This window comes from Corvus kubaryi, unplaced genomic scaffold, assembly GCF_017639235.1.
Source record: "Corvus kubaryi isolate FWS band 111438036 unplaced genomic scaffold, C.kubaryi_AGA036_p1.0 split1-131, whole genome shotgun sequence".
Lineage (NCBI taxonomy): Eukaryota > Metazoa > Chordata > Aves > Passeriformes > Corvidae > Corvus > Corvus kubaryi.
Window position 1 is genome coordinate 5,997,199 of NW_024582073.1, and position 12,668 is coordinate 6,009,866.

General features: G+C 38.2%; 1 protein-coding gene across 1 annotated transcript in view; it reads left to right on the plus strand.

Moving 5' to 3' along the window:
* NFXL1 (nuclear transcription factor, X-box binding like 1) overlaps positions 1–12,668 on the plus strand; it is a 52,257-nt gene that overhangs the window by 768 nt on the left and 38,821 nt on the right. Inside the window, exons 2-12 of the mRNA XM_042053322.1 lie at positions 6–119; positions 1,435–1,605; positions 1,940–2,049; positions 3,676–3,809; positions 5,244–5,422; positions 5,590–5,751; positions 5,854–5,954; positions 7,156–7,270; positions 7,606–7,730; positions 8,518–8,640; positions 9,947–10,037. Of these exons, the coding sequence (XP_041909256.1) occupies positions 6–119; positions 1,435–1,605; positions 1,940–2,049; positions 3,676–3,809; positions 5,244–5,422; positions 5,590–5,751; positions 5,854–5,954; positions 7,156–7,270; positions 7,606–7,730; positions 8,518–8,640; positions 9,947–10,037 (1,425 nt within the window). The remainder of the gene's footprint in view (positions 1–5; positions 120–1,434; positions 1,606–1,939; positions 2,050–3,675; positions 3,810–5,243; positions 5,423–5,589; positions 5,752–5,853; positions 5,955–7,155; positions 7,271–7,605; positions 7,731–8,517; positions 8,641–9,946; positions 10,038–12,668) is intronic.

A 12,668-nucleotide genomic window follows, 5' to 3' on the forward strand; every position in this document is an offset into this window, starting at 1 on the left:
CCGGGGGCCGGGCGGCCGCCCCGGCGCGGGTTGTGGGGTGGCCGCCCGGCCCCCGGCCCCGAGGGGCCGCGGCGGTGCCCGCGCTGCGGCAGCGGGGACCATCGGCGAGAGGGCCAGCGGTGAGTGTCGCGTCCTGCCCTCTACCCGTGCTGCCGGGCCCCGGACTGGGGAGCCGGCGGTGGCCCGGAGCCCCTGCAGGTGGCCAGGTCGGGGCTGTCCCAGGCGTCGCGGGCAAGGGAGGCTGGCGGGCCCTGGCCCCGCTCCCGCACTGCTTGGCGGTGGCGAGCCGGTGTTCGCCATGTGCCGTATCGTGCCTGCAGCTTCCTGCCGGGGAGGGACGCGGAGGCCCCCGGCAGTGGCCAGGAGAGAGGGGCTAAGCAGTCACCAGGGTGCACAGGGTGCACGGTCTTCTTCTTGGAGCAGAAGAGTAAAGTGTGAAGTAATGGATGAAACATCTGTTCCTTAGCACGGTTGGAAACAGCCAGGGGAGTTGCTCGGTAGAAACATCGTTTGGTGCGCTGGTCAGGGACACACTTTCCTCCCGTCTGGGAAAGGTGCGGGCTTTCGGTGCGCGCGGCAGCTGTGACTGCAAGTTCATCCTCGGGAAATATACCAGAGAAGTGCCAAAGACAGAGCTCTTTTAAGTGGCGGTATAGTTTCTTAAGAAGAGCCTTAAAACTAAACTTGACGAAACCCCTGTAAATATATTGGGTCTAGTAGGCTAATATGGAAAGCTAGCGATCTCCTGAAGACCTTTATGTCTCCATCATATTTTGTCTTAAAGGTACTTTAGTTTATTGTGAACTCTGTTTTTTGTTCCTCCGAGTGAGAACCTGTTTCTATTTCACATACAGTAACTTAAAATAAGGTTACATTAAAAACTCACTCACTTTTAATGTTGCTGACTGTGAAATAGCATGAACACACTATTGCAATAAAGAGCTGTTGAATTTGAGGGAGATCAGTGAAAGTCATAATTTAAGAAATAACAAATGCTGGAGAAATACCTGTATGGTATCTGCATATTATAACAACTGTAAATTTTTTATAAACAAACGGCGTGTTTTGGTTTTTTCTTCCTCATGCTATGACAGTTGTGTTTGTGTGGGATGTGTGGGGGTTTTTTTAAGTATCCTTTTCATAAAGCAGCATTATGGTTGCATATATTCTGGTATGTTTGGTTGGATTTGTCAGCAGTAATTGACAGATTTTGACAGATAATTCCTGCTGTGAATTTTATGATAATGCACAGTAAAGAAGTAAATACAATTTATCTCTTGTATGGTATTGAAAATGTAGTGATGTAATACTCTTAAAAATATAAAATCAGCAAACTCTGTAAATAAAAGGACAATTGAAAGTATGTAGAACTGAGTGTGGTGTTTACAGTTAACTGCCATGGTATTAATCATCATTGGTATTTTCTCTTAATAGAATTATCTTCACTGAAGAAATTTGATGAAATTAAGAAGGCTAATCAGGCTGCAGCAAAAAAGCTAGTTGAAGACCAATTAAGCTCCTCATCTGAAGATGATGATGAAGATGCTGAAGTAAAACAAGGGAAGATTTTGGACAAAACATTTACCATTTACACCAGTCAAACTGGTAATGGTTTTTCATTTATTGACTTTTATTTTGGTATGAAAGCATAAACAATGCAGTATCACTGTGTATTAGAATTTTTCTGTAATTGGAAGGAAGGCACTCTATCATGATGTCTTACATTAAAAGTATTTTTTCCCAGCAGCGCATGCTGGCTGTACTTCTTGTCTTTTCATGCAGAATCAGTGGTATAGTTTTAAACTGTCTTAAGTGTGGCTTTTTAAATAATACATGAATGGCTTTATTCAGAGAAAAAATACTTTTGCAGCAGTCTCAACATGTACAGAATAACAGATCAAACATTACTGATTGCTTTAAAAATCTTTATACATTAAAGATGGAGATGCAAGTGAACTGGAACGTACGAGACAGTACATGAATGAGGCTTTCCAGTCAGGGGCTATGACTTGTCTCATCTGCATCGCTTCAGTTAAAAGGAACCAAGCTGTAAGTACTTTACAGTAACCTTTTAGAACAAAACAAATGTAACTGTCTGAATAACTTGTATTATATTATTGAGGTTATTCTTGGGATTGAAAGCTTTAAAATGGTAAGAGTACTAAATGCAATATTTAGCATCTTTGGATTTTGAAACACTGGAAGACATAAGTGGTTATATGTGTAGCTTGTAATTGGAATATGTCTTTTGTTGTCATATGTTTGTTATAGTGTAAAATAGCTATTTTTAAGTTTAGGATAGTAGTGTGTGGCAAAAGATAAGTGCTTGAATGCCAGTGCTTGCAATTGTGTATTCAATAAGCTATGGAGTAGCAAATCAAAATATTAAATACTAGGAAGTTAAGAGATATTATTGTTAGATTTACAGCAGGGAAGCTAAGATAAACTTTGCTGCCCTCAGTGCTGATCAGGTGGAAGGGAAGTGTGTGTGTCAGAGAAGTTTGTCCTATTTCATATAGGTACATTTTATATGGGAGAGATTTCAGGACAAATATTTTTTCTTTCTGTTAGAGTTACTTGAATCAAAAACATGTTTGCAACTGTATGTTTAACATTAAAAAGAAAAGATGTGTAGAAAATATTTTAATTTCTTATGATAGATATGCACAGACTACAAGTACCTGATGAAACTGTAGTCAGTAACTTCTTTCTAAAAAGAAATGCAATATATTTTTTATGAATTCTTAAGATATTTAATCCAAATTCTTTCAGACCTTAATGAATATTTTTAGCTTGACTTTTGACATTCTATGGCTCTTGATAGAGTTAATCTTATCTCAGCAGAAGTGAGATGATTTGGTAACTTGGAAGTCTTCTTTTATAACTCAGTGGTTTGCTAATTGTCTTGAATCTTTATAATTTCAGCCAAGTCTGTTTGTTTACACAATATCTCCTGCTTGGCTTTAGTTTTGGGAAGTTAGTTACCGTAGTTCTAGCAACTTATGTCATTGGCACTGTCCTCTGTAAGTTAATGGGGAAAGTCTCTGTATTTTCACAGTATTGTTTCATAACATTGTCTTAAGTTACTAAAAAAAAATTAAAGTTAAAATTTTCTTCTGCACTTTTCTTACCAAATTGTTATAGGTTTGGGTAAAGCCAAAGTCATCTTTATGGTGCCAGGTGGTGCAATAATGGACAGTGGCACAAACTGGGCCTTGGGAGGTGCAGATTGGATACTAGGAAGGTAGTATGACACCTGGAGTAGCTTGCTCAGGATGGTTGTGGAGTCCCCATCCCTCAGGACTTTCCAGCTTTGCTAGGCAAAGCTGTGTCTGAACGGAGCTAAGCTGGCAATAGCCCTGCTTTGGGCATCAGTTTGCGCTACATGACCTCCAACAGTGTATTGAAATCAACATTTCTCTGATTATCAGAGTATTTTGGGCTCCATTAGCCTTGGCAAAAACTTCCCATGGGAGTCAGAAAAAAAGATTATAGGTCTGAATCTATAACAGTAAAACTGCCTGTATTGGTCTAACAATGGGTATAACCTATCTTTGAAAAACCATTTTTAAAGGGAAAAATAGCAAGCTTATAGTTTTTTAGATATTACGGATGTTCATCAATGGAAACAGAAACCTCATTTAAAGCAATTGACATTTGATGTCTGCTCTTTAGGTCTGGAGCTGTTGTGGATGCTTTTGTATATTTCATCTGGTGTGTATCCAAAAGTGGGCCAAGGACAGCCTTTTTCTTGTATCTTCTCCTTTGACGGATGATGATTTTGGGAAGAAAGATTATCCCTGGCCATGGTGAGCTCCTCATGGTACATTTACAAAGTTACTTCTGTTGGGAAGATCATGCAAACTGGTGTTACTTTAGAAGGAATGGTACTTGTAAATGATGTGCACAACAAAAACAAAGAGTTTAGAAGACTGACTTTTCTTTTGATTTTTAAAATTATTTGTAAGTTTTTGTTAATATGATTCAGAAAAATTTCTCAGGGATATTAAAACCTTGCTGCATCAAATTGTTTTAACCTCTGAGAAGGTAACTTGCCTGTCATGTGTCTCAGCTTATGACATTTATTTCTGAATGGCTTTACATATTTTTCACTTTCAAAGTTGGCTCCATGAAATAAGTTTAAAAAAGATTGTCAAATAGCAAGATGTAGGGATTTATTATTTATTTTTTTAGTCTCAGTATAATCCAAACATTAAATCAGGTCTTGTAGTTTTACTTGAGGTGGTATAAAGAAGAAGGTAATAATGTGACTGCAAGAATAAAATTTTCTAAGCAGGTTTGCTTAGGAAATAAAGTGTCAGTTGTTGGCTGGCAGCATCTCAAGTTTTAATGCTTCTTCTACTGTGAACTCGTTTTGTGTTTAAACATATTGTTTATAATGAAAAAAATTCCAGGCAAATGGTACTTTATTTTACATTTGAAGACATGCTAAAGCTATGCTATCACTATTGAGAAATGGTTCACGGTCTGTAATGCATTATATCAAGGCAAATTGATGTTTTATTTGATAAAAGTGAGTGCATAGGACTTTCAAAGTCCCTGTTCTTCTGTGAGGGGGACCTTCTTTTCTGTGGTCTTTTCCCAGTGTAGCCAGAAATGCAAACTATTTTGTTTCTCCTTCCTTGTGTTGCCTCCCTTGTCCATGGCTTGCAGGGGGCCTGTTGGGCCTGTGGCACTTTATAAGTTCCAGACCTCTAGTCTCTATACCTTTAGCAATAATGTATGTTTTAACTTCTGTCAACAAGGGTAAAAAATGAAGGTGTACATCTTGAATCTAAAGTCTTTCAGATAAAATTCTAATTATTATGCATAGTTTTAATAGTGTTACTAAACTTTGTTTTATGTGGCTAATAGACTGCTACTAGTAAACCCCTGGTTTTTAATCCCTTTGTTTTTCAATTGGTACTATTTGAGTAGGTAAACTGTTGCATTCTTTTAGATTCTTTTGCTGTGCTGAATTTTTATCTATGTATATTCTTAGAGAAAAGAAATTGCATTGACAAGACAATTCCATAGATATAATAATGAATGTATTGTAAAATCTGACATATAGAAAGACCTTTATTCTTTGTTGCTGTATATTGTTATTATTTGTTACAGTAGTTGTAAAAATGTTAATTGGTAGCATTGAAACAGTCTTGGGAAGCCAAAATGATAAAAACTGCTTTTTTTTTTTTAGTTTAAAAGAATTGCTTTACTTTTCACTCCTTTTTCCCTTGTAGTCCAAAATGTAGGTTTGAATACAAACGCTCTGAAACTCCCAGTAGGTATTACTGTTACTGTGGAAAAGTGGAGAATCCAACAGTGGATCCATGGCTGGTACCTCACTCCTGTGGTCAGATATGTGAGAGGGAATTCAAACCTTCCTGTGGCCACAAATGTTTGCTGCTTTGTCATCCAGGTAAATCCTTTGTGTTTCTTGGTTGTGTCACCTGTATTTAGGTACCTGTTACACAGTTCAACTTAAAATCTGTTAAGTATATTTAAAATTCTCAGAGTAAAAGAGATGTAGTCAAGGCTGCATTTGCTGAATGGTTGTTAGCAAGATATTCTTTTTGCTGTAATTAGGACCCTGTCCACCTTGCCCAAAGATGGTCACAACAACCTGTCACTGTAAGAAAGCCAAACCAGTGCCCCGAAGGTGCAGTGCCAAGGAGTGGTCTTGCCGCCTGCCGTGTGGACGAACATTGCTGTGTGGACAACATGTTTGTGAGAATCCCTGTCATGCAGGTAGACCAGCCTTTTTAACTTCAGAGCAGGTTGTTGCTGTTGTTAAAATACATCATCCTTTTGCGATTCCTACTCTTAATGTCACTTTGCAACTACATACAGGAGATTGTCAGCCTTGTCCACGTGTCAGTACACAACGGTGTACCTGTGGAAGACAGACAGCAGAGAGACTTTGTGCAAGTCCTCAGTGGCAGTGTGATCAGGTATGCTGAAGCTATCCTTTTTAACTTATTTCTCACCTTTATAAAATTTGATTATTTGGTGTATTAAAGATTGGAGAAATGTATCCAGTAAGAAAAAATGATTTTTTAACTTTTGAAATTGCAACCACAAATATAAACAGCATTGTTTGAGAAGAGATTTAGTTGGTGGCTCAGCTAATTTTTTATAGTAGTTCAAATGTTACTGTTCTGGGGTTAAGCTAGCAGTGCATTTAACTTCATATACACTTTTTCTTGTACTGGAGGTTGAAATTTCAGCTGCTGCCTTCAAAAATAAGACTGAAACCACAGCTTATTAGACAAGAGTTTCTTGCTTATTTTTAGGACTGTAGCAGAATGAAAGCTTTGTGATTAATTCTTTGAAGTATATTTGCAGCCTGTGCTTAAGACCAAGGCTATGGATTGACAGACTGGAAAAAATAAAAATAATTTTAAAAAATTAAGTGGCAGGGGGAAGGCTGCACCAGGAGGTACTTGGTCATTTTGATCCCAGTAAGAAAGGTACTTGGCCTCTGTGAAGTATCAATTAAAATGCAGTTTTTTTCAGCTAACACTATAGAGAAAAGGAGTATAATCTAAAGAATAGTATGTCCCTTTAGATCTCTGGAACCCCAAGCTGTGCAGCATTGAACGGGCTGTGATACATGTGCAGCATACAGCGCAGACCCCATTTTGGTTGTTGAAGGTATTGTAGGATATTCTTACAAGAAAGCATCCTTGATCATAATTTCTACAGTCAAACAGAAAGAGTATTCAGATGAGAACTTCTTGCTGCACTTTTAGATAAAGGCAAGGACATGCAGACAGTCTAATCACTGGTACCAAGTGCGAGCTGCCTCCAATCTCTTCTGCTACAGTAAGTTTATCCTGTAGTCAAAGTGTATGTGCAGTACAATATGGGCCTGAAGGCTGAGCTGTGTATGCAGCACAGCACAGACCTGGGACCACTCAGGTTTTCTGAAACACTAACTCCTCATTGTACTGTGGTCTTCCAGACAGGATCACTGCAGGGATGATCAGTTTTATTTGGTGAACTCAGCAAATACAAGATTTATTAACAAAATTCAGAAAAAATGAAATTCCATCCAGAAGCATCTCACTCCTGCTTTTTGCTCTTGGCTTGCTTTGGCTTGGTATGTAGTTCCATTACATTGCGTTCACTTGGTTTCTCTGAATTTCTCAGGTGTGTGGGAAGTGTTTGCCATGTGGCAATCACACATGTGAACAAGTTTGTCATGCTGGTCCCTGTGGAGACTGTCCTCGTTCTGGGAAAAGGTCCTGTCCATGTGGAAAAACAAGTAAGCTACTTTTTTTTTTTTTAAATGATAAATTGAATTAAAAGTCCTCCAGTCTTTCACAGTCAGTAGTCTAGGCTAATTTTGCAGTGTGGCGTTCATAAAAAGTTCTCATAGTCAACCATGACACTATATTAACTTTTTTTGCATAGCTTTCAAAGCTTTTTTTAGCACCAGGGGTTTAATTTGTGATGTGAATAACTGAGTAATTCTAAAGAAGCTTTTGAAAAAACAAAAGACAACTGTCGTCTGAATTTATTGTACATTGCATTTTTTTCCTAAATATTTTGGCTTTTTTTTCCCTAAATGTTTACTTGTACTTCTCTCTCTTCATCTAGAGTTTACATTGCCTTGTACAGAAGATGTGCCCACCTGTGGTGATAGTTGTGACAAAGTTCTGGAGTGTGGCATCCATAAATGTTCACAGCGCTGTCATCGGGGTCCCTGTGAAATATGCAGACAGGTTAGTCTTCCTGAAGCATGTTCACATTTTGTTTGGGCTCTTAAACTATATGCCTGGAACAGTGCAAGTCACCTGAGGAAAATGAAATAATATCTATCACAAAATCTGTGACTTTGTTTATTAAAAACAACATGTTCTTTCATTATTCCCCTCCCACCCCAACACAGTTCTGAATAAGTAGTTGAGCATTGTGTTGAGTTGAGGCTGTACCTGGATGAGTGTATTGCTTTGGCTTGGTTTTGTTTTGTTTTTTAAAATTTTTATGTCCTAAAAGACACTTAATTTTTTCTCCATCTTTTCTAGCTTCCTTCTGGCTTTGTCTTTCTATGATATTCCTTCATTAGTGAAATTGAAGGTGGTGTGACATAACATTATTTTCTTCTTTTTAAGAAAATTAAGTTTTACTGTACTCTAGATATCTCTGGAGCTCCTGTGGTCTGGCCTACAAAGCCATTGCTCTGTCAGGTCTCAGTTGTCTCTTCCTGAACCAGCTTTGGCTACGAAGTCTAGGTGATAGTAGTTATCACATGACAGCCATGATGAAGGGCAGATAAACCTGCTCATCTACTTCTTAAATTATCTGTATACGCTATGGGTGCAGGAGAGGTACTTTTTTGTATGAATTTGTTTTGCAATTATGCTTGTCATCTTGCACGACACACTTGGCATTGTGTATACAATGTAATGTTACTTTCCCTTGAACTTTCCTTTACAGATAGTGGTAGAATGTTTTATTTTCTTTTGTATTAAAAATACCCTGCCTTTTTTTCCCTGTCTTGCTGCCCAGGAGGTTGAAAAACAGTGTCGCTGTGGAAAGCACACCAAGCGCATGCCGTGTCATAAGCCATATCTGTGTGAAACAAAGTGTACTAAAATCCGTGATTGTCAAAAGCACCAGTGTCGGAGGAAGGTAAGTGCCCAGATACAATCTTTCTCAAATGCATTCTTTAGCTCACTTCTTAAAAAGTCTAGATAACATAACATCAATTTGTTGCTCCACCTCATGTTATTGTATAGAAAGAGGAGCTTATTTCCATGCCACTGAAACTTAATTTTCAGTGTACCAGAATTCTCTGAAAAGGATGACATCAGGTAAAACTCACTGGCCTTATAAACAGGGAGGGGATTTTGACAACTTTCCAGTTCCAGAAGGCAGTTTTGCTTTCCAATTCTTGAGTAGTCACTGATGCTTTATGCGTTCTACAGTAGTTAAATCAATTTATTTCCCTACTTTGTAGGAAGAGCTGGGAATCACTTATAACTTGGCAGCCCAGCATTCCATACCACCTTCAAATACACACCAGTGCAAGCAGCAGTGGTCTGACAGTTGGGAATTGGAGTTTTGTTTCCCTTCTTCTTTGAAGTCAAAAGGAATGACTGATACTCAGAAGTATCTTTTGAGTTTATTCATTCAAGAGACCCTGAAAGTTGCCTGCTGTTTGTGAATTAATACATTGTGAAAGTTGGACTACTTACCACAAATAGGCATGAAAAGATACAGTTTTACTCTTAGGTTTTTTTGAATATTATTGTTATAGTGAATTTACTTTGTGTGAAAAGATTACAAAACAAGTAAATGCAATGTTGGCAGCTCTGTGATGAAAAATCCAGATTTCTTGTTGGAAGGAGGGTGCCTTTCAAGTTAATAGAAAAGATGATGTTCTCTCCTGACATGGCATCCACCGATGTGATGGTTTTGTGGAATGTTCTCATTCTTTCACATTACTGATTTATATAAGAATAAAAAATAGATAACTGGTCTTGAAGTTAACTGAGCTTTACTACAAAGGTAAAAATGTATTAAAAAAAAAGGTTAGTAACATTTTTCTGCCAGGGACAATATAGCATAAAAATGGAAAAAATTGCAGAGTAGTGAGGTAAACTGTCAGATGTCCTATCTTCTGAAATTATTTTGGATTAAAATATTATAATAATTTGAACTTTTAAATGTTCTTATGCTTTTTTGAAGCCCTCTGCCTTTTTAGTGTTTTGAATGATGCATTCGAATGTGTGTTCTCTTGTTAGTTTCTAATACAATTTTTTTTTTTAAACCACTTTACAGGTGGCCTTTTTTCTGGAATGAGTTTGAGGAAATTTCACTAAAGTGCACTGACATTTTTTAAAATAAGTATTGAAAAAAGGAGATAGTGGAAGAGGGAAAGTATATACCAGAAATTTCTGTTTCCAGTTATTAGACTTTTTGTTATTTTTAATAGTGCTGTTCTGGAAACTGTCCACCTTGTGATCAAGTCTGTGGGCGGACTCTCGGCTGCAGAAATCACAAATGTCCTTCAGGCTGCCACAGAGGTAAGAACAGGTGAAGAATCCTTGTAGTGATGGAATGTTGTTTACTTTTGCCAAATTTCATGCTTGCAGGACTCTGTGTGGTGCTTAATAAATTCTCTCCATTGTTGCATGTGGGCTTTTTGTGGGGGCAGTGTGTTTGAAAGTGCTGGTTAGAACTTAAGGACTTACATAGTGGCAACCTGTGTTTTTACCTGGTGATTTTGCTTAATATTGTTCCTCTGAAAATGCTCTTGTCTCCAGCTGTGTAATTCAAAAGCCATGGCTTTTGAGTAATTTTTCCCAATAATTTTGTTCACGGAATATGCATTACAAAGTCCAAATACATACAGAAATGACTGCTGCTGATTGAGTCTGAATGGTTTTAAAAAATCCTAGAATGCAACATGTGGTGGTACAAGCAGGCTTAAAAAAAAAAAAAAAAGGATGGAATTTGAATGTATATTGGTATCCTACCAGTAAAAGAAAATAAGAACTTGTTACTGACTATAAGAAGGATAACAAAAAAGTTTGCTTCTGAATCCAGTGACCTTGGTTAAAAGGATACTGGAAACACACAAAATTACCTGGCAGATTGCTTTGATATTTGCTTGGTTGGGGGTTAAATTGGAATGACTGAAAAACTGTCTGCCCTCTCAGCAATTTTCCCCACAGAAGCTGCTGCCCTGCTGAAACAGCAGCCAAGTAGCCTCTGTAATTTCCCTTAGTATTCTGAAGTATAAGTTGCAACAGCTCATGAAATAATTTTCAACTTGTTCAGCCAGTCTTGCTTCTGAGGCAGTGACTCTTAGGAGGAGAGGACAGGTAAATGTGGTAGTTGTACCTGTTAACTTGCTATTAAATCTGTCACCACAAACTAGTGGTTTGATTTTTCTCTGTACACTGTGTCCCTTTTTTTCTTTTCCTTTCCTTTCTTCTCCATCCCCTGTACCTCTCTAAAATCTTGTAAATACGTAATTTTTTGTGTACTGTCAGAAGAAGACTGATAACATTGTTTTTCCACATTAGTTTGGTTGATAACTAAATCATTGAATAAAATTCTGATTGGAAAACTAAAGAGCTAATGCTGCATTATAGGATAAACTTTTATGTTGAATGATTGTTTTTATTTGATGTTGCTTGCATTTTACAGCCTGGCTCAAAGTGACAAAGATTTCTAATAATTTCTAATATGAAAACAATAAAGCAATGTCTATAAGAAAACAAAAGTGATCTTTGAGAATGTAAATATCAAATATATACACTTTGAAGAGTAATTTATCAAAAGAGTATAATTGTCTATTTACTAACTAAAGCTGCATATAATGAAGGTAATGACAGATGATACCAGATGATAAATTTATTTTCTTTTCTAAATTCTCTGTGCTTTAACAAAATAGTCTAGTACAGTTTGTATCTTCATAAATATATGAAAATATTACTAACAAAGGCAATTATTTTTATGTTGAAATATTTATATTAATGTGTTTCTCCCTAAATACCAATATTTTAATAGCTACTGAAAGTTATGATTAATTATTTTATCTTTAGTATGTAACTAGGTCTGGGTAATTTTCCAATAAGCTGCCAGATTGCAGTGACCACTGATGTTAAAGGAAATAGATGCCTCCTAGAAAATAACTTCCTTTAAAAGGACCCCATCTCAGAATGGACCCCATCTCAAAAGGACTTAATCTCAGAATTATTAGAAGTTGCTGATAATAAGCACTTGGCCTTTAGCAGGAGTCTGTGAAAACAGGTAGCTTAGGTTTTTGGTTGTCTATTTTTCTTAGATATTTATCATGCTTGCTGAAATTTGCAATGTGTTGCCAGGGAATAGAAGTGTTTTGCTTCTTACTGTGGTACATTTATAACACTTGATTTGAGAACAGTGTGCTCTCACCTTATCTTCAAGCACTCTGAATCTCTGATCTCTGCCTTTCTGTATTTTTGAGAATGTAGTCAGTTGTCTTTGTTAATGGGATATTTAAAAGAATTCTACACATATTAGCCACTCTGGGCAGTATAGCTTTAGACCTTCAATTTCTTTTGCAAAAGGAGCTGGACAAGCTTGAGAAGTGGGCCCTTGGGAATCTCATGAGGCTTAACAAGCCCAGGTGCAAGTTGCTGCACCGGAGTTGGGGCAACCCCTGGTATCAACACAGGCTGGGGGATGAACAGATCCAAAGCAGCCCTGCCAAGAGGGACATGGGGGTGCCAGTGAGGGAGAGGCTGGACATGACCCAGCCATGTGCACTCACAGCCCAGAAAGCCAAACGTGTCCTGGGCTGCATCCAGAGCACCGTGGGCAGCAGGGCCAGGGAGGGGATTCTGCCCCTCTGCTCTGCTCTGGTGAGACCCCACCTGGAACCCTGCATCCAGCTCTGGGGTCCCAGCACGGGAAGGACATGGACCTGCTGGAGCAAGTCCAGAGGAGGACACCAAGATGATGAGAGGGAAGGAGCAGCTCTCTTGTGAGGAAAAGGTGAGAGAATTGGATTTGTTCAACCCCAGGAGAAGACTCCAGGGTGACCTAATTGCAGCCTTGCAGTCCTTAAAGCAGCCTACAAGAAAGATGGAGGAGGACTTTTTACAAGGGCATGTAGTGACAGGACAAGGGGGCATGGCTTTAAATGAAGAGAGAGTAGGTTTAGA